Source organism: Orcinus orca, chromosome 3, assembly GCF_937001465.1.
Source record: "Orcinus orca chromosome 3, mOrcOrc1.1, whole genome shotgun sequence".
Lineage (NCBI taxonomy): Eukaryota > Metazoa > Chordata > Mammalia > Artiodactyla > Delphinidae > Orcinus > Orcinus orca.
The window spans coordinates 29,241,823-29,266,740 of NC_064561.1; the positions used below are offsets into that span (position 1 = coordinate 29,241,823).

The following is a 24,918-nucleotide window of genomic DNA, read 5'->3' on the forward strand; positions in this document are numbered from 1 at the left end:
AGAACTCCCCGCATGCAAAAAAGATAAGACCAGACCTGATCTCAGAGCCCTTAGCCATCTAAGGCCCTCACGGACTCTTAGGATCCTATAAATTCCAGTTTGAAAACTCTATATGGGTATGAGTGCATGCATGATAAATCCTAATAATTTTCATACCAATTCCTCAGATATCTAGAATCAGTCTAACAGACTTCCAAAGGTATTTTCAAAGTAGTCATGAACTGGCAATCACTTGCTAAATTAATATGTCCAGCTCTTTCCAGAAAAGTACTGTGGCTGCTTATTACAAGGATGCATTAAAATAAGACTGATAAAACAAAATTTTAAATGGGAAACCAGAACTAAAGAGCTTCGGAGCAAGGAGGTTAATCCCTGAAACAAAGGTGACTTGAGTCAGCAAGTGCAGTCTTTTTGAAGGTCAGGCTATAAGCCAGGCAAAAGTAAAGAAAGGCTCTGATTACATGCAACCTATGTGGTCAGTTTCCTGCCCTGAAGCACTTTCTCCAGGGAAACTGCATGAAAAGAAGAAAAAAACACTCATCTGAATTTCAAAATGTAGGACACAGAAAACATTCTGAGGCTTTTCACTGCCTTGGTAGGCATGGGGTGGAGAAAAGGGAGCAGTCTTAGGAGAGTGGAGAGAACAGCAAGTGGCTCACTGTGCAAGCCTAGGCAAGTCATTTCTCTTCCCTGAGGCTTGCTCCTTCACCTGCAAATCTGAGGTCTCTGCCTGTTTCTCGGGATTATCATCCAGTAGCACAAAAGTGACACTGAGGAGTTGTTTTGCTTGCTGTTTTTATTTTCAGTCTTTGCCCTTGGTAGACACCTAGAGTTTGCTTATCTGCCACTGAGTAGAACTACATTTGTAAAGGGTAGGATTGCACTATGGGAGGAGGGCAGGGTGTTTGGAATCAGATCCCTACCCCTCCCCCAGTCCCATTCACTCTGTGTGTAAAATAGGGCCAGACTGGGCACTATAGAGGCCTGGACACTGAAAAGTGCATGATGTCCAAAATAACAACATTGGGCTTCCCTGGTGGCGCAGTGGTTGAGAATCCGCCTGACATTGCAGGGGACATGGGTTTGAGCCCTGGTCGGGGAAGAGCCCACATGTCGCGGAGCAACTAAGTCCGTGCGCCACAACCACTGAGCCTGCACTCTAGAGCCCATGTGCCACAACTACTGAGCCCACGTGCCACAACGACTGAAGCCCACTCACCTAGAGCCCATGAGCCACAATTACTGAGCCCACGGGCCACAGCTACTGAGTCTGAGCTCTAGAGCTCACAAGCCACAACTACTGAGCCCGTGTGCCACAACTACTGAGCCTGCACTCTAGAGCCCACGTGCCACAACTACTGAGCCCATGAGCCACAACTACTGAAGCCCACCCACCTAGAGCTCATGAGCCACAACTACTGAGCCTGCGCTCTAGAGCCCACGAGCCACAACTACTGAGCCCATGCGCCACAACTACTGAAGCCCACGTGCCTAGAGCCCGTGAGCCACAACTACTGGAGCCCGCATTTCACAACTACTGAGCCTGTGCTCTAGAGCCCACGAGCCACAACTACTGAGCCCGTCTGTCACACCTACTGAGCCTGTACTCTAGATCCCGCATGCCACGACTACTGAGCCCACATGCCACAAGTACTGAAGCCCGTGCACCTAGAGCCCGTGCTCCACAACAAGAGAAGCCACTGCAACGAGAAGCCTGCGCACTGCAATGAAGGGTAGCCCCTGCTCGCCACAACTAGAGAAAGCCCATGCACAGCAATGAGGACCCAATGCAGCCAAAAATAAATAAATTAATTATTTTAAAAAAGGAATCCTTAAAAAATAAATAAATAGCAACAGTACTAAAGCATAAAATAAACGTAAGGAAGGTGAACAAAGTTCTCATTTCCCCCATGATGATTCCTTTAAAGCTGCTTTGAAATATCAAATATCAAATTCTTTCTCCCTCCAAAAAGCATTTTGTTTGTTTGCTTTTTGGTTTGCATTTGTGTATGTGTATGTGTGTGTGTGTGTGTGTGTGTGTGTGTGTGTGTGTATGTGGATACGCACTCCTTCACGAATCTGCAGAGGTGCTCTGTTAATTGCATATAGCTAATCTAGGGCTGAAGATACCACCTGTCCTGCAGGTTGCTGTGAGGAGTAACTAGACTAACATGTTGTGGGAATTTAGCAGAGTACTCACTATGTGGTTAAGAACCCAAAGATGGCTAGCTCTGTAGGCAAACTCCTTTCTTCCAGCCCTCTATTTCTCCTTGAGGGGGCCTCCTTAACAGTAGCACACCTGCCTCCTGCCTACCCCTCACCCCCATCCCAGCACAGGACAGCCTAACCTGAGGGATTAGCTGGGAAACAGGGACAGAGCCCCCTCTGCCCTCCTTTCTCTTTGCTCTGCCTGACCACAGGAAAGACACACTCTACGCCCTCCACACAGCAGGATTATAGTGAGGCCCAGACAGGAGGAGATCCGTGGTGGCCCAGCTGGGCAGTGAGGGCTGGGAGAGCCTGCCTGAATGTAGTCAGCCCATGAGCAAGCTCATTCGACACTTACACCCAAGCTGTGCTCCCAATGTCAATTTTATCAGTGACATAGGTGATACATTGATTTCTAATGGCCTGACTCATGAGTGTAAGGCCATTAACCTTTGTGCAAACTTTAAAAACCACCACCATTGCCACGATGGTGGACACAGCCCAACAGACACCTGGCTTCACAAGAGATGACACCTCTGTGGGAAGAAAGAGATGCCATTTTGCCCAAGACAGGGCACCCAGCTTGCTGAAGGGAGTGAGTACTGCTTCCTGGCCCAGATGCAGTGTCCAAACCACACAGCTATGTACAGCAGAACTGGAATCAGGATTATAATTTACTGGACCCTTCAAAACCCTAATAATGCTGATATTCCTTTATAATGGTGTTGAAACTAATAAAGAAGTGTATCTAGGGCTTCCCTGGTGGCGCAGTGCTTGAGAGTCCGCCTGCTGATGCCCCAGTCCGGGAGGATCCCACATGCCGCGGAGCGGCTGGGCCCGTGAGCCATGGCCACTGAGCCTGCACGTCCGGAGCCTGTGCTCCGCAACGGGAGAGGCCACAGCAGTGAGAGGCCCGCATACCGCAAAAAAAAAAAAAAAAAGAAGAAGAAGTGTATCTAGAAGGTGTCATAGGGCCCAACAGCTCCATGGCTGGGCAAATAGAGAGCACAATGAACATCAAACCACCCAGTTTGGCTTTTGTTTCTAAGTATGAATTCCTACAATAACAAAGCATTATTTTCAGTAAATCTGAAATACTAATATTAGCAAAATGTATTTAAATAGACCACACAGAGGTGCAAGTTCCAAGAGAGGGCTGGAGGTGCTGGGTATGTCCTGGGGGTGTCCCAACACCATCAGCAAGCTCCTGGCATCCAAGGGTCGCCTGGGCCAGTGACTCACCTCCACAGGTCTCCTGTATTCGCACCACATCGCCAATCTGCAGGGAGAGCTGGGGGACTCCGCTCCCTTGGAAGTTGTATATGGCTGTGAAATGAAATGGAACAGAGAGGCAGCCTGGTGAGACCTCTGGATACCAAGAATCTCTGCTCCTTCCTGCCCTTCCTTTCTTGACTTTTCTGATGACCATGCAGCCCATATGGCTAAACAAGACCAATGTAAAACCACTGTAAAAACCACAGCCTGCCACAGGAGTCAATGCAGGCCCAGCCTGGCTCCCAAAGGCCCCCATTCATTAGTCAAACATGACCTCTCCCTAGCACAGGTAATGCACTCCAGTCTGAGTGACAAGGATGGCGTTTATGTCATTCCCATGGTTGACCTCCCACTGTACACCTGGCGTGTGCTCAGCACATCCTCTCATTTCATTCCCAAAGCAACCCTGCGAGGTGTAAACTGTGATCCCATTTTGCAGATAAGGAAATGGAGGTGCTTAGAGGTTAAACAATTTGGCCAAAATCATCAGGCTAGGAAGTGACAGGAAAACCAGTATCTAACTTCCATATTCTCAACTGCTATTGTGAGCTACCTGCTGCTCCCCAATTACTCCATCCTGGTGACAGCAGCCTAAAATGCCAGTCTTTCTACCACCCATTTACACTGTCTACCTTCCCATTTACACTGTCAGCTTCTGGGGAGTAGCAGTTGGCTATGAAAACACCCAGAGTCCCCTGTGTGGTATGGGAGCCTCTGCTAATCCCTTGGAATGTGAGATTACACCATATCATTGCAGTGCTCAGCCCCTACGCAGCATCACTTGCTAAGTGAGGACCAGGCCATTACCGTTAACCTAGGGATGAAGTTTGTTTAAGGAATATCCAGCCTGGAAGATCTTCAAGAACAGAATAGGACACAATGATGTTTGATATGACATGTGAATCAAAACACAAGTGTTTCAATTTAAGGAAAGACCCTCAGGAGGATGGATGGTATGATCCTACAAGGTTGTCCTCATTCAGGAGGATGGATGGTATGATCCTACAAGGTTGTCCTCATTTATGCATGCAGCAGATATTCAGTAAGTGCCTACAATATGCCAGGCACATGCTAGGCACTGATCTTGCTCTTTTGGTGAATACACAAATAAATATAAGGTTACAAAATATGATACATGTGATGTAAGAAACAAATAGGGCCTGATAGAGGAGGCACCAATTTTTGTTGGGGTAGTTAAGAAAGGACCCCCTGAGCTGATGATACATGGAGGATTCAAACAAGTCAGCTATGGGAACAGAAAGCGGGGAAGGGCATTTCAGGAAGTGGGAATAGCATACGCAAAGGCCCCAAGTAAGGAAGACACTTGGCACATTCAGAGAGCAAAAAGGAAACTGCTGTGCATGGATTATAAGGGAGGAGGTGGGTGACACAGAGGATGCTGGAGAGGCAAGAACCAGGTCATGCAGGGCTTCACGATGACTTTGGGCTTTACTCCAAGAGAACAGGAAGCTGGATAGATTTTACTTAGTGATTTGGTAATAGCTTTATTTAGATACAATTTGCCCACTTAAAATATATACTTCAATGATTTACTCAGAGAGCTGTGAAACCACCACCATGATTAATTTTAGAACATTCTCATCACCTCAAAAAAGTCCCCTGAGCCACAATCGGCCACTAATCTACTTTCTGTCTCTATAGATTTGCCTATTCTGGACATTTCGTACAAATAGAGTCATATAATATGTGGTCTTTTGCGACTGGCTTCTTTTACTCAGCACAAGGTTTTTAAGATTCATTCATGTTGTAGCAACTATCATTACTTCATTCATTTTTATGGCAGAATAATATTCCATTGTATAAATACACCAGTGGATAGAAGGCTGAAGGCTGAAGGCTGTTAAGCTGGGGAGTGATGTAACCCCATCACGCCGACTGCTGTTGGGGGAGTGGATGGAGGGAGGCAGAGTGGATGTGGCGGAGCCCACGAGGAGACCCTTGCTTTGTCTCTCTAATCCCAGAGGTCTTTGAACCAAGGAGAGACTTGCTGCTGATGAACCATGTGACCAGGCAGTGCGGGAGGTAGATTAACTAAATAAGAGGTATCCTGAGTCCTCTTGGTAGTCTTACCACTGATTCAGTTCATTCCCTCTCCCTTTGCTCCTCAGTTTCCTCATGTGTCAACAAACAAAATGCATTTAAAAACTACTTTTTCGAGTGAAATCAGCAAAAATGGTGAAATAGGGAGTTCCAAGCGCCTGTCCCTCCAAAGAAGCAATTAAAAATCCAGCAAAAATGGTCAGAATCAACTTTACCAGAGCTCTGAAAAACAGTCAAAAGTTTACAGCAACCAAGCAAATGCTTACTCAAGAAAAGGCAACTGAAACCTGGTAAAGTTTTGTAGCATTTTAACTTATCCTTATCCCATTCTCTACTCCCCATCTTAGTGGCAGTCTTGAAGATGGTGTTCCGTGTTCCTGTGGGTTCCTGGGGCTGGAGGGAGCAGAGCAGACCTTGTCCCAAGAAACTGTACAGTAGTTGCTTGTTTTGATCTGTCTGTGGACTCCCTGAAGGACTAAAGCCATGAGCTTGCCTTTATTTCCCTGACTTGGGACTCTCTTAAGGGAGAGAAACAGCTATGCAAAGGGCATTGATCAAAAACATTTAAAGTCAAAAGAACTACCTGCTTCCATACAGGGCAAAGAATATAAGTTTGGTCAAACAATAATACCACTAATAAACCTGGGAGGAAAGGCTTAGGAGTGAAATGCTTTGGAGAATAAAGAGCTTTGAAGAATACCACCTATTGCAGGGGATCTAGAAGGCCATGATGAGTTGGACACATGCTGAAAAAGGATGGGAGAAAGCCCAAAGTTCTCAGCTCTGGTTGACCTCCAAGCTCCATACAGGGAGGAAATGCAGGCTCTGGCAGAGCTGTAAATGGCCTGGCTAAGTGCTGAACGTAAGCCCCAAAACACATGCGCGCAGCTGCAAAGACTAGGTTTTTTTTCTCTCGATTCCAGGCATTTAGAGACTTCAGTGACCACATGCAACAAACAATACAGTCTTAACAAAAATACTTCAGAAAAGTCACTAAACAAACAAACTACTACAATCTATATCAAGCAGTGACAATAGCCCTGGCAAGGAGGGAGACTCTGACGTCTGAGTTAGCACATCAAAATATTCAAGATATCCAGTTTTCAGCACAAAATTATGAGGCATGTAAGAAACAAGAAAGTATGGCCCATTCACAGGAAAAAGAGAATTTAATAGAAACTGTCCCTAAAGAATGACAGACAGTGGACTTGGGAGACAAAGACTTTAAATCAATTATCTTAAGTATGCTCAAATATCCAAAGGAAACTATGGACAAAGAACTAAAGGAAACCAGGGGTATAATGTCTCAGAAAATGGAGAATATAGTCAAAGAGAGAGAAATTATAAAAAGGAATCAGATAAAAATTCTGGAGCTGAAAAGTACAATAACAAATGTAAAAATTTTATTAGAGAGGTTCAACATCAGATATGAGCAGTCAGAAGGAACCAATGACCTTAAAAATAGGTCTGTTGAGGGGCTTCCCTGGTGGTGCAGTGGTTGAGAGTCCGCCTGCTGATGCAGGGGACGCAGGTTCGTGCCCCAGTCCGGGAGGATCCCACATGCCGCGGAACGGCTGGGCCCATGAGTCATGGCCGCTGAGCCTGTGTGTCCGGAGCCTGTGCTCCGCAGCGGGAAAGGCCGCGGCAGTGAAAGGCCTGTGTACCGCAAAAAAAAAAAACAAAAACAAAACAAAACAAAAAAAAGTCTATTGAGATTAGCCAGACTGAGGAGCAGAAAGAAAAAGAATGAAGAAAAATTAACAGATCCTAAGGGACCTGTGGAACAATATCAAGCACACCAACATCCACATAATGGGAGTTCTATAATGAGAGGAAAGAAAGAGAAAGTAGCAGAAAGAAAATTTGAAAAAATAATGGTCAAAAACTTACATTTGATGGAAGACAAGAATCTATACATCCAAGAAGCTCAATGAAATCCAAGCAGGATAAACTTAAAGAGATCCATACCAAGACAAAATAGTCAAATTGTCAAGAACAAGAAACAGAGTCTTAAAAGTAGCAAGAGAGAAGCAATTCATCATGTACAATGAATCTTCAATAAAATTAACACATGATTTCTTTTTAGAAGCCAGTGAAACTAGAAGACAGTGGATGACATATTTAAAGTGCTGAAGGAAAAAAAAAATGTCAACCAAGAATTCTATATCACACAAAATTATCTTCAAAAATGAAGGAGAAATGAAGAGATAAACAAAAACAGGGATTCCATCACTGATAGACAATTGGAAAGACAAATACAGAAAGCAATAATTACAAATCCATGATAACAGGCATAGGGTGTATAAAGATGTAATGTGTGACAGAAACAATACAAAAGGGAAGAAACAAACTTATATAGAAGCAGAGATTTTTGTATACTATTGAAGCTAAGTTGGTTTTAACTTAAACTATATTGTTATAAACGTAAGATACTGGTGGTAAAACCCAGGTTAACCACTAAGAAAATAACTAAAAAATACAGAGGAGGGAAAAAACAGTAAACCAGACAAAATCAGTTAAACATAGAAGAAGGTAGTAATGAAAAATTGAGGAACAAAAAAAGATGTAAGATACATAGAAAACAAATGGCAAAATGGAAGAAGTCCTTCCTTATGAGTATATACTTTAAATGTAAATGGATTAAACCCTTTTGTCAAAAGGCAGAGATTTACAGAAAAGATTTTTTTTAAATCTGCCATAAAATAAATAAATAAATAAATACATACATACATACATACATACATACATACATAAATCCACCACGATCCAACTATATGTTGTCTACAAGAGATTCACTTTAGGTCCAAAGATACAAATAAGTTCAAAATAAAAGAATGAGGGAAAGAAGTTCCACACACATAGTAACAAAAAGAGAGCTTGGTGGGTATACCAACATTAGACAAAATAGACTTTAAGTCAAAAATTGTTACAAGAGACAAAGAAGGACATAATATATTGGCAAAAGAGTCAGTACACCAAGAAGATATAGCAATTACAAACATATATGTACTTAATAATATAACACCAAAATATATGAGGCAAACATTGACACAATTAAAGGGAGAAATAGATAGTTCTACAATAATAATTGGAGACCTCAATACTCTACTATCAATAATGGATAGAACAAGTAGGCATGAAATCAGTAGGGAAACAGAAGACCTGAACAACACTATAGATAACTAGTCCTGGGACTTCCCTGGTGGCGCAGTGGTTAAGAACCGCCTGCCAACATAGGGGACACGGGTTCGATCCCTGGTCCGGGAAGATCCCACATGCCACGGAACAACAAAGCCCATGTGCCACAACTACAGAGCCTGCGCTCTAGAGCCTGCAAGCCACAACTACTGAGCCCACCTGCCACAACTACTGAAGCCCACGTGCCTAGAGCCTGTGCTCCACAACAAGAGAAGCCACCACAATGAGAAGCCTGCACAACACAACTAAGAGTAGGCCCAGCCCGCTGCAACTAGAGAAAGCCTGCACGCAGCAACAAGGACCCAAAATGCAGCCAAAAATAATAAAATTTAAAAAAATAATAACTAGTCCTAACAGACGTATACAGAATATTCCATCCTACAATAGCAGAATACATTCTTCTCAAGTGCACATGAAATAGTCTCCAGATAGATGACATGTTAGGCCACAAAACAAGTCTCAATAAATTAAGAAAAGACTGAAATTATACAAAGCATCTTTTCCAATCACAAAGGAATGAAGCTAGAAATGAAAAACAGAAAAAAAAACTGGAAAATTCACAAATACGTGTAAATGGAACAACATACCCTTAAACAACCAGTGGGTCAAATGAGAACTCACAAGCGAGATAAAAAAATATTTTAAGACAAATACAAATTAAAATACAACCTATCAGAACTTACAGATGCAGTGAAAGCAGTGATCACATCAGTGAAGAGGCCTTGGAAAGAAATGAGGTCAAAACCCTTCTCAAATATAAACAAGCAGCATTTATAATGTTCCTCCACTATATCACAGAGAAGCACATTCTCAACTGCCCTTTCATGTTGTCATTACAACTACTGCATGAGGTAGTACTATCCCCACTCTACAGAGGAGGAAACTGAGGTTCAGATGGTTTGAGTAGCTTATCCAAGACCCACCCACAGAGTGGTAAATCACAGAGCCAGACTTCAACCCTGTCCTGTGCCTTGTTCATTCCCTGCATCCACTGCCTCTCCACAGCATCTGATGGCAGGTGTTCAGGTGTTCACCAGACCCTGCTTCAGGCTTCTGTTTGCCACACTCTCTGAGCTGCATTCTCTGCGGGAAAAGGATGAAACCTGTAGGCTTTTTAGTCCAAAGACCTATACAAATCAGCCCTTTCACCAAGGGACCAACTAGCCTTTTTGAGTATTCACAGGGGTGGAAAGTCTCAATCCTGAGAGATAATAAAGCTTGGGAGTTATGAGCCAGTGTCCCTGGAATAAGACAAATGTGGCTCCTGAGCCCAGTTCTGCCCTTTGCCAGCTCTGGTCTCAAGCCCAGGGTTGCAGAGTATGATTGTGCAGGCTTTGTCCAGCACAAGGCCACCAAGCCAAAGACAGCAGGAGAGGCTGGCACCCAACCTCTGATCTGCTTGCCAAGGCCTGGGCCCTACCGAGGCACTGTGCCCACCAGGGGAGGGGGTGTATCTTTGTAATTCACACAGAGGAACTGTAGGGGCCAGCGGCAGCCTGCCTGAGCAGCAACTTCACCTCCCCAAGCCTCATTTTCCTCAACTATAGAAAGGAGGAGATGATGGTCCCTACCTTGAAGAGTTCCTTGGAAGCTTGGCTGAGATCAATACACAGAAAAAGTCTTTACTCTGTGTCTGGCCAGAGTAAGTGGTCAATAAAAAGTAGTCACTTTTCTCTTTATTGGCACTATAATACCTCCTAGAGCAATCCATTCAGAGGAACTCCTTCAGAGCTCTTCCTTGTGTCACCTTTAAATCTGCTTCCTTGCAGTTTGCATTCAATGGCACTGTCAGTCAACAATGAATAAAATTAAACCTTTGCCCAAAAACAAACCTTGAGAGGACCCTCAGGGGACTCAGAGTTCTCTCCTCCTGCATAAAGCTTCCCCATTTCTTCATTCCCTCCACACTTGGCTTCAATTCAAATCCTGTCCCCACAAAGGCTGCTAGCATTTGGACCCACTCCAGCTTGCAGATGCCCTAATTCTGCAGACTCTCCACTCCCTGATCCCTCCAGCTCCAGAGGTCTGGCTGAGGACATGCCTGCCAAGGAGTTGGGCAGGGCCACAGAGGCAACTGAAGGTTTCTAACAGAAGAAAACCATCCATGACATGTGTTTGCCTCTGGAGCACCAGCAAATTAGTTTCGTCCATCAGGTATTTAAAGGGCAGGGCAAGACTCTATTTTGTTCCCAGACTATATCCTTCCCATCTTTCCTGAGGAATCTCTTCCTCACCCTCTGCCCAGCTCTGTCAGGTGAGAAGGTACCAACCCATTGGCTTAAGAAGATATCTCGGACAGATCTTGAAACTTCATATTCAACATGGAGGTCTGTGTTCATTCCAAAGACTCACATCATACGAAAATGAAAGTAACTGACACTGCCCTTTAATTTATAAATGTATTTCTGCCTTTGCATGAAGACCTCTGTTCTCAAGGCTCCATTTGGGGAAAAGCAGACATTACTGACAAAGGAAGTGGCTTTGCATACCGGTACCCAATTCTGTTAAGTTTTCTAAATGACTAACAGGAAACTTTGAACCAGAATGCCACTCTTTGCTAAAGTTTGATTGCTTATCTATGAATCTCTCCTGAGTTGTTTCTGACCAGTGTCAGAACAGTTCATCTTCTTCCCCATTCCCTGCAGGCCTAACTACCCTTGAGTTCTGAGTGAGTGATGGAAAGGCCGGAAAACATAAGGAAGGTATAGGAATAAGTAATAAGTAAAAATCACTGAAATCACAGCCTGCCCCACACTGGCCATGCCCATCATGGAAGATAAACAAGTGGTGAAAGGATTCCCACAGATACCCATTCCAGTTTCCCCTTTCATACGAGGTCTCCGTGCCTTGGAGAACACTGGCACATCCCAGTGAAGGATTTGACCTCTCCTTGTATCAAAATACTATACTCAGGAGCCAAGGCAGCAGCTAGTCGCTGATAAGCCTAACCAGACCAAAATACTTATGACCAAAGATCAAGGGGGTGCTTCAAGTACCAGGGCCGTCTGAGGTCACTGAACCCAGTGAGGACTCTAATGTTGGAAATCCTAGAGTGTCAAGCCAGTGGGAGCTTTTGAGACAGGTGGGACTTCCAACAACCCTGGAAATCCAATCTACTGATTAGCCACCAACTTTACTTAAACGTATTGAAATGCCCTGCTCATCAGGAGCCCAAATCAAGAGAAATAAGGGAAAAGTGAACATACCATTGCTACAGCATGCAGCTCACAGAAACAAACAGGGTTGGGGTCTCTGTGCTTCGGGCAATGTTAGGAGATAAGTACAGTGTTTCACTTGGATTTATACACGAGGAAACTGAGGCAGACAGAGAATAAACAACTTATTCTAATATCTCTAACTAATAAGGCAGTTATCCAGAAGTCTGGATTCTAACCACTTCATATACTGCTTGACGCCCCACAAATGGTAAACACACATACTGTGTACCAAGCACATGTTATTTTTCAACAGATATTCATTTGAGCACCTACTGTGTGCCAGATACTGAGTATATGGCAATAGTGATAAATAAGACAGACAAAATTCCTCACACTTTACTTGTACCAGCTCATTTAATCTTCACAGTAACACTCCAAGGTATTCCCCTCCACGTAACATATGAGAAACTTAAAGAGAGATTAAGGAACTTGCCCGTGGCCACACAGCTAGAAAGTGGTAGAAAGTGGAGTCAAACCCAGACTGGAGTCTAAAGTCCTTATTTCCCTGACTAATCCATTGCTGATGTCACGATTTACTGTGTGTGTATGAGTATATATGTATATGTGTATATGTGTGTGTGTGTGTGTGTGTGTGTGTGTGTATGTACTAGACTTGTTCATTTCCCATCTCCTTCAGCCTCAGCGAGGGTGGAGACTGAGTCTGCCTGTCGGCCACTGAATTCCCAGTGTTGAGAACAGCATCTGGCTCACAGTTGAAGTTCAATCAATATTTACTGAACTTTAAGAAATACTTGTTAAACTGAAGGAACACGAACATGAAGGGCAGGTATGTCTCTTCTTCTAAGTTTTTTCTTGCATTTCTTGAGATTACTTGCTGAGATGCTGAGCCAGCTGGGCTGCCAATTTTGATTGCAGCCATCAAGTGCCCTGTGACCCTTCAGGATGGATTCGTACCTCATCAGGGCCCCTGCCACTTGCTGATGTGTTTCAAAACAAAAGCTTCAGCAAACACCAAGTGTTAATAGAGTTTGTACAAGTAGCTACATAAGAGGAACACAAACAATATTGGAGAAAAAGAATGTAATTGCCTGAAGCTCACTTCTCTAGTCCCTGAACTGGGCTTTGGATGGTCTCCACTCCAGGGAGAAACAGAACTAGCCGGCAGGTCCACTTTGGATTCAAGTGAAACATATTCGTTGAAATATACAAGCAATTTGCCTGGAGTCTCTGGACAAGGTGTTGACAGCTGCAGCACCAAGGCAACATCCCAACATTGCATCAGGGAGGGTGAATGCGATGACCCAGCAGAAGCTTCTGGCAGCGAGGTCAGAGCTCAAACCCGGTGCAAGTCAGCAGTGGATGAGGCAGGAGAATCACAGCCAGAGGGAACCAAGGGGGAGGAGGTGTTCCTCCCCTGACCAGGAGAGGACAAGAATTACAACCTCTACGGAACACTTTCTATGTATCAGACACTTCTCCAATGATTTTACCTACAGTCACCTATTTAATCCCAGCACCTGTTTAATCTTGTGGTGGGTAAAATTATGGTCAATTCTGTTTTACAGATGAGCAAACTGAGGTAGTGTGAGATGAAGTGAACAGCCCAGGGTGACACAGCTAGGAAGGTGGCGAGCCAGGATTTTGCCCCAGGCAGGCTGGCTCCAGAACATACACCCTCAACCATTACACCACACTGCCTCTCACTAGTGGATGTGTATTTAGCACCTGCTCCCTGCCAGGTGCTTTAGGACCCCTACTGGATCCTCCTAAAAACCTTACAGGTTGCCATAGGTGAGCCAAGGGGACATTCCCAGCCAACAAGAAGGAAGAGATTCCCATGAGTTCTCTAAAACAGTGATTCTCAACTGGGAACAATTTCGCCCCCAAGGGAACATCTGTCAATGTCTGGACACATTTTTGGTTGTCACAAACCTGGGGGTGGGGGAGGCAGGGATGGGGAGTGGAGGAGCTCCTAGCGTCTAGCTGGGGAAGTCAGGGACACTGCTAAATGTCCTACAGAGCACAGGATAGCCCCATAACAAGAACCATCTGGCCCCACGTGTCAACAGTGTCAAGGTTGATGAGTCCTGCTAAAACATCATGCTGGGATTCACCCTCTCCTTCCCAGTGCTGCCAGTATAGGCACACGCACACAAACACTCACGCACACACTGTCTCACACTCTTCTACGTTCACACACTCACATGCTAGAATTGGAAGACAGGCTTTATGATGAAACCAAGGGCTGATTTCTCAGCCCCCAACCTCCAATGCAGGCAGCATATGGAAGGTTAGAAAGAAAGGTAGAGTGAGAGAGGATGGCTCCTGCTCCCCTGGAGCTTTGGGGAAATCTAGTTCAAGAGACAAAATGAACACACAAGAAACAAGAGGCTGCCTTTTTTTTAAAAAGAAAGGGCTAAGCTGTGGGGCACGGCAGCTGTGGGCTCTCAGAGAAGAGAGATCAAGAGAGGCCCCATCAAAGAATTGAGACTAGAGAGAGAGGAAGGGGCAGAGGGAGGGCAAGGAGAAGAACTGGGGTAAGAGCGCTGGGGAGGTTGGTGGGGAAGGAAATACCACAAGGGCAAGAAGGGAGGGGAAATCAGCTTGACGGGTGCACAGTCGCAGTGAGTCCTAAGGTGAGAACCATGGGGCTTGGTGCGGTGGCCAGCTACAGGGGTCCAGGTGTTTGGAGCAGAATTCAAGAACACCCCAATTATTGTTGTGCTCTCTCTTAGGACTTAGCCTGCTGACAGGGAAGGGGGTAAGGGTGAGGAGATGAAGGCAAGATGGGGCAACTCACCTGAATCTTACGAGGCTACCAGAAAGTGTAAAACCTCCAACCTCTCTCCCCTCTCCATCCCCCACCTTCTGCCCACTCATTCACCCACCCATCCATCCGATCAACAACTCCTAAGTGAGCATCTGCTCTGTGCTAGGCACTCTGTGTGGGAGAAGAAGAAACACAGTATTGCGGTCATGGTGTTTACATTCTATGGAGGAGCCAGAGAATTCTACACAAGGCTACAATGAAATACGATGGGGGTGACAGCAGGGGCCATAGTGACCTGAAGTAAGGGGTGCACCCATCCCCAACCTGAGAAATGGGGACATTAGTACTAATAACAGTGTTCTTTCCTGCCTCAAACAAAAAGAAGGAGAGGTTACTACTGGCTCATAAGCTTCCTGAGAGCAGAGACTGTGTTTTTCAGCTCTGGGCCCCAGTACTCAGCTCAGGACCATAACTTAGCATGGGTTCACTGAACTTAATTGATCTGAATAGACTATAAAAATAGTTTTCTTAATCTTGGCCACTCCCAGATCTAAGGATTCACACCCTGGGCAGAACACCTTGGCTGTACCTATTATATCTAGTTACTGAGTACATTTTAGCAGGGTCCTTAACTGGCTTCCATGAATGGGCCATAATGAAACTGTAATGCAAAACTGCACATGTGCATGTTTTTGTAGGAATAGTGTTTGGATTCCCAAGGGTCCTGCGTTACAATAACGATGATCTTTTCTGCTAGTACCTTCTGTGGTACTAGCAGAAACCTACCATGTTTCTGCTAGTACCACAGAGCCAGATGGAATCAAATTCGACCCCCAACAGAGCTCTGCCGTCAGACAATAAGCCATCCAGTGGGGGAGACAACCTGCAGTCACATAACTAAAAGACAAGGTGAAAAATGAAGATTTTGATAAAGCAGAAGACATTTCTTCCAGGGATGAGATGTAAGAAAAGCACTGGAAAAAGGCTGCATTTCAGCAAGAGCTTAAATCTCTCTGCTCTTCAGTTTCCTCATCTCTGAAATGAAGATAAAAGTACCCATCTCTCAGGGTGGCCGTGAGGGTTAAACGTGGTACCACAAGTGCTTTATAAATGGACTGGACTGAAAAAAGTTGAGGCAATGTTATTATTTATGACAATGTTGATGACAACTTAGATCAGGGGACTAACTAAGGAAGTCCCGTAGGTAGTTCCATTCTCCCAGCTGCTCAGACCAAAACCATGGTGTCACCCTTAACTACTTCCTTTTATACCCACGTCCAATCCATGAGGAAAATCCTGTTTGCCACCTACAGCACACACAGCTAAGCACATCTCACCTCCTCCACTGCTTCATCCTTGGGGGGGTCCCCCACCATTTCTTGCCTGGTTATTGTAGTGACTGCCATACTGGCCTCCCTGCTTCCACCTTTAATTCCCCTCTATCTACTAACCATAAAACTTCTAGAATAATTCTTTTAAAATAAGACAGAACAGTGGTTGCCAAGGGGGAGGGGGCAGGGGAGGGATGGATTGGGAGTTTGGGGTTAGTAGATGCAAACCATTATGTATAGAACAGATAAACAACAAGGTCCTACTGTATAGCACAGGGAACTTCATTCAATACCCAGGGATAAACCATAATGGAAAAGAATATACATATATGTGTGTGTGTGTATAATTGAGTCACTTTGCTGTACAGCAGAAATTAACACAACATTGTAAATCAACTATACTTCAGTTAAAAACCAAATTAAAAAAAAATAAGACAGAACATTCTGCAATTCTTCTCAAACCCTACAGTGCCCCACCCGCTTCCATTCAGAGTAAAAGCCAAAGTCCTTATAACATGTACCAGGCACTACTCAATACAACCTCTCTTCAGAGAACTCATTTCCTACAGTTCTGCCCCTGGGTTACTCCACTCCATTCACAGTGGCCTCCCACACATCAGAGAGGCTCCCTCCTCAGGACATTTGCATTGGCTGTTTATTCTTCCTGGAACACTTTTTCCTGAGACAACGACCTTGTCGCCACCGCCAGTGAGGCAAGCAGCAAAATCCCCCTTCCCGGGCAAATCCTCAGGGTCCAGCTGGCACAAGGTGTGCCCCTTTGCGGCAGCAGTCGTGGGCTCTTGGGACCTGACATTGCTAGCACTTAATCCACCCCAACAAATGCCTGCTCAGCACTGTCTCTGGTCAGACCCTGTGCTGGATGCTGAGGCATCTCTGCAAGTCACATGGCCCACCTAGGTCCCCTTCACCATCCTGGTTTAGGATTTGACCCAAGGGATCATGTGTTGTCAGGGGAACACTGAGTGCCCTGGGGCAATGTCTGGAGAGGGGTCTGGAAAAGTGCCCACATTGTCAGTCACATCCCCCTCCTGCACTGCTTTAAATCAGTGCAGAAGCTGACAGTGTCCTAGTGGGGTCAGAAAGACAAGGGATGGATGGCTTTTTCCAAGGAGAACTAAAAACCAAGTAAGACTTAAGATGTTGACAAACTCAGCCTGACTGTTGTTCACCTCACGCGAATTAAAGAAAGTGGAATGAAAGGAGAGAGTGCCTATTAAAGGGAACATCTGCAGTGCCTGCACACAGATTCCTCTGGAGTCGGGTGGCAATAAGCACTAGCATTCACCATTTGCAGAACATATGCTGCAAAACTCAGACTGTGGCACCCGTGTGCAATTGAATATTAAAGGCCTGTAAGCTTAAAAACAAAAAAAAGAAGCCCAAAGGTCCAGAAGTTAGCAGAATATTATGGTGACTACACTGTCTGTCTCAAAATATAGCAGCAATATAAGGATGCTGAACTCAAGAGGAAGCAGAGCTTAGCAAACACAGTCTGTCAAGGCTCATTCAAACTCAAACATTATGGTTGGGGGCAAGATGGCCACTAACTAATGTAGTTCCCATAAACCTAGGGATTAGGACAATCTACTTAAATGAACTCAAACAGTCAGCCTAGCAGGCACTCCTAAACAATCCCAAGTTGCATCCGAAAGCAGGCAGCCCAGGCACCTAAGAACTGGCGGTAGGAAGGAATGAGATTTCCAATCCGTCTGTTTTTGTTGCACCAGACTTATTTCTGGGGACCAGTCCAAAGATACAATTGGCCTCCATAGCCAAGATACACGTACTAAGATCCCTCTAAGCATTTCCTTTGCAATTTTTTCCCCCATTGCTCCTCAGAGGCCTTCTGAGACCATCCTATTTAAGATTCCTTCCCTCCAATACTCTCATTCATGAGACAAACTCTTTTATTACAGGAGCACATATCACGATTTGTCGTGATATGCCTATTGATTTTTCCACAAGGTTCTTTTTGTCTTCCCCACTAGACTGTAAGCTCCAAAAGGGTAGGAACCATATTGGCCAAATTCTAGTAATCTTACCGTCTAGCGCAGTGCCCAGCACATAGGAAATGCCCAATAAATATTTAAGAAATAAATGAAGCATGAATGAGTGCATGAGTGAACAAGCTGGTGAGTAAATGATGGTCTCTGTCTCTCCTCCTTAGCTATTAACTCTGGCAACAAGAGCAGTATAAGTGGTCCCTCTGTAGTAGAGTTCTGCCCTGGGTGTGTTTGGGATGCACGTTTGACTCATGCCTCCTACTCCAAGAATCTGTCCCCATCCACGACTCCTGCGATCCTCATGACCCCACCCCATAACCACAGCGTATTGGAAAAGGCAGCACCCTGCTCAGAGTGGGGCCCATTCTTAGCGTGGTGATGACCTCTGACCTGGGGGGCCTTTATTGAAAAGGTGAGTCAGTCCACTCAGATCTTCTCAGGACTTTGAACAAATAAACACAGAGAGAGGATTCAGAGGGTGCTGGCACTGTAAAGTCATGCCAGGTTGAGGCAGGTGGCATGCTGGTGGTGTCAGAACACTGTGGTGTTCTCAGAATATGAAAGTTATGAAGAGGAGAAGAGGAAGGAGAACAGCGCTCATAAGTTTAGAGCAGCTGGGAAGCCATGAGAAGATAGGCAGAGTTTTCCGGTCTCCTCAGACCAGGCCTTTCCAGAGGACTGCTGCTCATGTTTCCTGGATTTCTGTTTGATGTCCCTTGATGCTTAAAACACACCACTTCCCTTCTCACATACAGCCACACACCACATACCTTTTAACTGAACTACTTTAAGTGGATTTTGTTCCTTGTAATAAGAGTCTGTGCTGCAAGGGACTCAATCACCCATTGCGCACTCCAAATCTGTCCATCTCAGTATGGACCAGATCTGTCCAGGAAACAGCATCACCTGCATCCCTGGACCAGAGAGAGGTCTCGAACTCATCCATGTTCCCCAATCAAGATGTGAAACAGACCCCTTCTCAACTTTTGCAGAGCCTGTTATGATTTGAATTGTGCCCCACCCCACAAAACAAAAGATATGCTATATTCCTAACTCCCAGCACCTCGGAATGCAGCCTTATTTGGAGATAGTCTTTTCAGAGGTAATAAAGTTCACATGAGGTCATTAGGGTGGGCCCTCACCCAACATGACTGGTGTTCTTATTAAAACGGAAAATTTGGAAAGAGACACACACACAGGAAGAACGCCACGTGAAGACAGAGGCAGAGACGGGGGGTGATACTTCTACTAAACCATGGGACACCAAAGATTGCCAGCCAGCAAGCCACTCGAAGCTAGGGGAGAGACACGGGACAGATTAGATTGTCCCTCAGCCCTCCGAAGGAACCAAGCGATAACTCCCCAGCACCACACATAGATACGCAACCATAACTCGAGATGATCTGTACGGAGAAGAGGTTTCTGAGCATAACTGAAGCCCCTACACAAATCTACCCAGCAGGCCCAGCTTCAGGGTAAATAAACCTTTCTTCTGCATTCACGCTCTGAGGACCCCTGCCTTGAAGGCTTCTTCTACAATCCCTAAATATAATACCACAGACCACAGGTCAACTGTTAGGAACCCAGCGGTCGCCCTCCCTACTGCTCCAAATTCACATGTTGAAGCTCCACATTTGGATCAGGTCTGTAAGGATGGGATTAAGTTAAAACGAAGCCGTCAGGGTGGGGCCCTAATCCAACTGGACTTGTGTCCTTCTAAGAAGAGGAGAAGACACAGGGGGTGAGCATGCACAGAGAGAAGACCATATGAGGACATATGAGGACAAAGCAAGGAGAAGGCAGGTGTCTGCAGGCCTAGGAGGCCTCAGGAGATATCAACTTACTAGCACCTTGGACTCGGAACTCCAGCCTCCAGAACTGTGAGAAAATAACTTCTGTTACTTAAGCCACCTGGTCTCTGGTATTTTGTTACGGCTGCCTGAGAAAACTAAAATATCATCCCTAATATCCTATTCCCTTCCTTCCTCAGGAATGCACACTGGATATTGAGCTGGGTGCATGGCTGCTTACATTGCAGACTACACTTCCAGGTTCCACTGCAGCTAGGTTCAGTCATGTGATTAGGTTTTAAGCCAAAAGGATACAAGAGGAAGTGTCCAGTGGGCCTTCAAGTAAGTGTCCTTAATGAGCAGTGTCATGCCCTTCTTGTTCCCTTCATCCTTCTTGCTGGCTGGAAAGTGGAGCTGACAATAGAGGCTTAAGCAGCCAGTTTGGTTCAAAAGGCAGAAGCCTCGTGCCAAGGAAGCCATGCAGGAGACAGAAAGAGCCACGCTACTGCCTCTTCAGGGACCATTTCTGGGCTTTCTACATGAGAGGCAAATAAGCTTCTAGTTTGGTTAAGCCACTACTTTGGGCGTTTTCTGTCACCTGTAGTCATACTTATCCCTGATACTGTTACTTGCTCTTTCTACCTCCCCCTTTTCTGTCTTCCATTGTCTCCTCCAAGGATAAAGCTCTGACCAATGACAAGAGTCTCAGGCAGAGAGGATTAAGATAGTAAAAGCCAAAGGGAAATGTTAATTATAAGGGGACTCCTGCGGGATTAACTAATGAGGCAGTCAGTAGATAGGTAAACTGTCACCCACTGCTGTTCCACTCTATGTCTAACCCCTGCCCCCCTCCCAAGTGATTAAATTATCTTCTTACAGGTGACACACCTGCTCAAAAACTCCACTGCTCACAAAATGAAGTCCAAACTTATAAGCTTGGTACTCAAAGCCCTTCACAACCTGACCATAATCTACCTCTCCAACTACTTTTTATTTCTACAAACATCCACTAAAACCAAAGCAGACTATTTATTGACCCAAAAGCCACACCCATTCTAACCTCCTGCCTTTGTCTATGATGTTTCTCCTCCCAGATTCCCTCCTAGTGTTGTGCAAAGGGTCTGGTGTCTGAAGACAACTGAATTTAAGGCCCAGCCCAAGTACTTCCAAGTTATGTGAACTCTGGAACTCTTCGTCTGTAAAATGAGAATAATAATATGCTGCCTCACATAGATGTTCTGAAGCCAGACAAAGATACTGCATGAGAATGGGTCTTGTAAACCATAAATTACTACACTTATTCTGATAAGGCGTGACTTTCCTGAACCTGGCATTAGGGCGCATTACCTGTCTCTCTTGGCTCTGCACCTATTAGGTACGCCCCTTGACCTCAGTCGCTAACTTTCATTGACCAGTCTCATTACTAATGCTTTTCATTACACAATGATCTCATGAAATCCATATTATCATTATTACTCCTACATAAAGTAGGAGTAATGAGGAAAGATGAGGAAACAGGACCAAATTTGAACTCACAGCCCAAGCTTCTAACCTTACCTGTATCTCCTCGAGGGCAGAGGCTGCGTCTTTTCTTCACAGCTACACTGTCTTGTCTGTGGGAACTCTTACCCACCTCTACCCAAGGGTCCTCTCTGAACTCTAGTGGATCACATTTTAAAGCTCCATCCCTGGCCAGGGATCTACACGAGGCTCACCCTGGCTGCCCATCAGACAGTAAGATGAGAAAGAAGCCAAGCGGTTCTGGTGATGAAGCTGTCCCCAGAAAAGCCAGCCCCCCAGACAAACAGACACCAGCAGCCCTTGTCAGCTAGGCCAGAGGAAGAGGAAACCAAATGGCAAAGCAAAGCTCAGGTTTTCCTGTGTTAGGCTGGCTGGGACTCTGGAGATGTTCCAAGGACCCCCTAATCCTTACACGGCTCTAGCTCTCCGTTTTCCTCCAAGCCCCCATACTCATTATCTCAGATACTCTTCTAAAAGAACGTCTTGAAAGACGAAAGTATTAATACCTAGACTTACAGTGAGGAAACTAGAGCACAGACCTGCCTGCAAAAATGATAGTGTCAGAACTAGAACCCAGACTCCTTATCTCAGGCCACGGTTCTTTCTGCTGGGTGACTCCAGTCCCCTGTCTCATCATAACCTAAGCCTTGCCCTTCCCTTCCATCTACCTGGAGTCTACAGAGGAGGGTTGGAGATTACCTTCCTAACCTCTGACATTCATCTGCAGAGAAAAAGAGATCCTTTGATAAGTAGACACCTTCCAAGTGCTCTATGGCCCCCTAAAGGGTCATACACCTTCTGACTCCCAGCCCCAAACAGAATTTTCACAGGTAGGTGTGAAAACTCTCAGTTATACCATCAGAAGAATCCCCTGGGCCTAGAGCCTAACAGAGTTCCTAGTCTCTGAGCACATAGGTGGGATTTCCTCAGCAAAGGAGGGTGAAAACCTTACTTCATTCAGTAGCCCCCTCCCATCCTGTGATGTCATGTCCTGAACTGGGCTCCTAAGCAGAGAATAAAGGCTAAAAATAACAACTAATAACATGTAGTGAGGATTTGTACGATTGTAATTCCAGGCACTTTATATGGATTATTATCATTGAGTCCTCCCACAACCCTGGGGAGCAGGTGCTGTTATTACTCCCAATACACAGACAAGGAAACTGAGGCCTGGAGAGAGTAAGTAACTTGTCTAGCTCACAAGGCTGGGAAGCACTGGAAGCTGGAATCCAAGAGCAGGCACCAGAGCCCATGAGCTTCACACCATAGCACAGGGCCTACACAGCAGGAACACACTACAGCCCTTCGACCAGAGGGTGGGACTCTTCTGCCACACTCAACTGCCCCCATTAACTGCCCTCGTCATCCTGGACCACCAATACCATCCCTGTCTGCCACCCAGGCACCTTTGCTCTTCTGTCCGCCCAGCCTCCCTCCACACTGGCTTCAGCACAAATCTCATGTCCCTCCCCTGCTCAGAAGCCCTCTATGGCTCCCAATTGCCTAGATGGAAAAAGTCTCAACTTCTTAGCCTGGCATTCAGAGCCTTCCAAAATGTGGCTCCAACTTACTTTGAGCATCACCATTCCCTTCAATGCACCCTCCCCTCAAGGCGAAAGGAGCTACCACTCTTCTTTGCTGGATGTGCTCTTTTTTCCCTGGATAGTCCCTTAGTGTCCAGCTTTCATCTCCTAGACCACATTGGTCCCTCCACCTATAATGGTCTGCTCCATTTCTCAGTCCCCATCTTCACCTGAGCGGTGTTTCAGCCTGGAAGGGCCAGAGTTAGAGAAGCTTTAAAGTTCAAAAGTTACTGAGTCTAGTTCAATATAGGTGGAGAAACTGAGAAACGGAGCCTCCTTCAGGGTATGGAATATTATTTGCTCTTTGGATAGGGACCATTCATCTTTAAACACTCCACAGTGCTTGGAGCCTAGTAAGTGAATGAATAAGTGTTGAGCCCTCCAGGACTGTGTTTCTCCAGCAGTGGCCTTGGGATTCCCTACATCATTCCCTACTCTTGGCCCTTGGATCTTCCAACATCTGACCTGTTCAACCCTTATCTCTGAGGGTGGTATCTGGTATCTGCCTGTGTAGCAAGCCACAGAGTGGTTTTTTAATTCACACTTATTTGAAAACCACAGTGAATCTATGGGGATTGCACCATGCGTGCCACTTAGTAGAAAGAGTCCTAGTACCTGAAGCCTCCCTTCCCCCAGCCACCACTTCCGGCCCTGAGCTTGAGGCAGAGGCCTCTGGGAGCTTAGATGGCTGGAGCTGATGAGGCTGGCTTCTTGGATATGCCCCTATAACCCGGTGGGAGCCCTTCTCCCCAGGGGCTCTCTGGGGCTGAGTGAAGGGTCTTGCCCTCCAGCCTTACACCCCCAGCTTGCACAGCCCTCTGGATGCTCTGACAAATAAGGGTCATCTGACCCAGGAGGAACAGGCAGGGGAAGCGAGCAGATGGGTGTCGCTTTGGGCAGCGGGGGAGGGAGGCATGTTGGGCCAGGCCAGGCTCAGCCAAGGGAGAGAATGATGCTCCCTCTAAGAGGCCAAGTCTCCAGATGGGGTGAAGGAGTCCTTACAATGCCAGGAGCCTGACGCAGAGCCAGGTGCTAAGAGCTCTGCTGGAACCCGTCTAGGAAATGCATAAAGCCTTTGGAGAGAGAGGGTAGCCCTGTGGCGGCAGCAGGAGAGGGAGCGGGCTGGGCGTAGCCTGCTGGGCAGGGCACCCACCTTCATCTCCCCCCCGCCTCCCTTTTCCTGCCCAGCTGGTGCCACAGCAGGCTGAGGGAGCCACTGCACCCTCAAAGCTTGAGTCAGTGCTCTGAGCCCACGTCCGCGCCGCTGGCTCCCCAGCCTCTTCCTATGCGGTTCTTCGGCCACCTGCCCTTCTCCCTGCTGAGGACCCCATGCCCACACCTACCCACTCCATGTCGCTCCTTGTCAGTTTTGCGCCAGGGGGCCATGGCTTGGCCGTGGGGCGTGGGGGCGGGGGGCGGCTGCAGGCACCTCGCGTCGTCCTGTGGGGAAGCAGCCAGGGGGTGGCTAGGCGTTCTGCCGGGCCCCACTTCCTTCCTCTTTTCAAACTCCCTCTCAGGGCCCGCCCTCCCTCCCCAGGGTGACCCGCCCCTCCTCCTCTTCCTCCCTCCCTTTGGGCAGGGGCACAGCAGAAGGCTAGGGGTTAGAAAGCCCCCACAAAGCTTAGGGGCCACCTCCAACTTGTCTCCTGCCCAGGCAAGCTGGCAGAGGCCAAGCAGATACCTGGTGTCACCCAGGCCATCGCCACAAGTGCAGGAAGTTCCCTGGTAACTGAGCCTAGTGATTAAACCGAGCTCCCTCCCACCTAGCAGGAGCTTAGCGTCAGATGTGGGTTCAAATCCAGACTGATGCTTTACAGCTATGCAACTAGGACAAATTACTTCATTTTTCTAAGCTTCAGTGTTTTTTTTCTGTAAAATGGGATACTGGTACCTACCTCATATGATTACTGCTAGAAGTAGAGAAGGCAAAACATGCAGCAGGTGACATCCAGGAGTTACTGGGATGACTAGAGGAGAT

General features: G+C 46.2%; 1 protein-coding gene across 2 annotated transcripts in view; it reads right to left on the reverse strand.

Moving 5' to 3' along the window:
- DOCK2 (dedicator of cytokinesis 2) overlaps positions 1–24,393 on the reverse strand; it is a 409,352-nt gene extending 384,959 nt beyond the window's left edge. For both annotated transcript variants that reach the window (XM_033432052.2, XM_033432051.2), the window contains exons 1-2: positions 24,284–24,393; positions 3,451–3,534 (exon numbers count right to left, since the gene is read on the reverse strand). In XM_033432052.2, the coding sequence (XP_033287943.1) occupies positions 3,451–3,534; positions 24,284–24,326 (127 nt within the window). In that variant the 5' untranslated portion in view covers positions 24,327–24,393. The remainder of the gene's footprint in view (positions 1–3,450; positions 3,535–24,283) is intronic.
- Between the last annotated feature and the right edge of the window lie 525 nt (positions 24,394–24,918).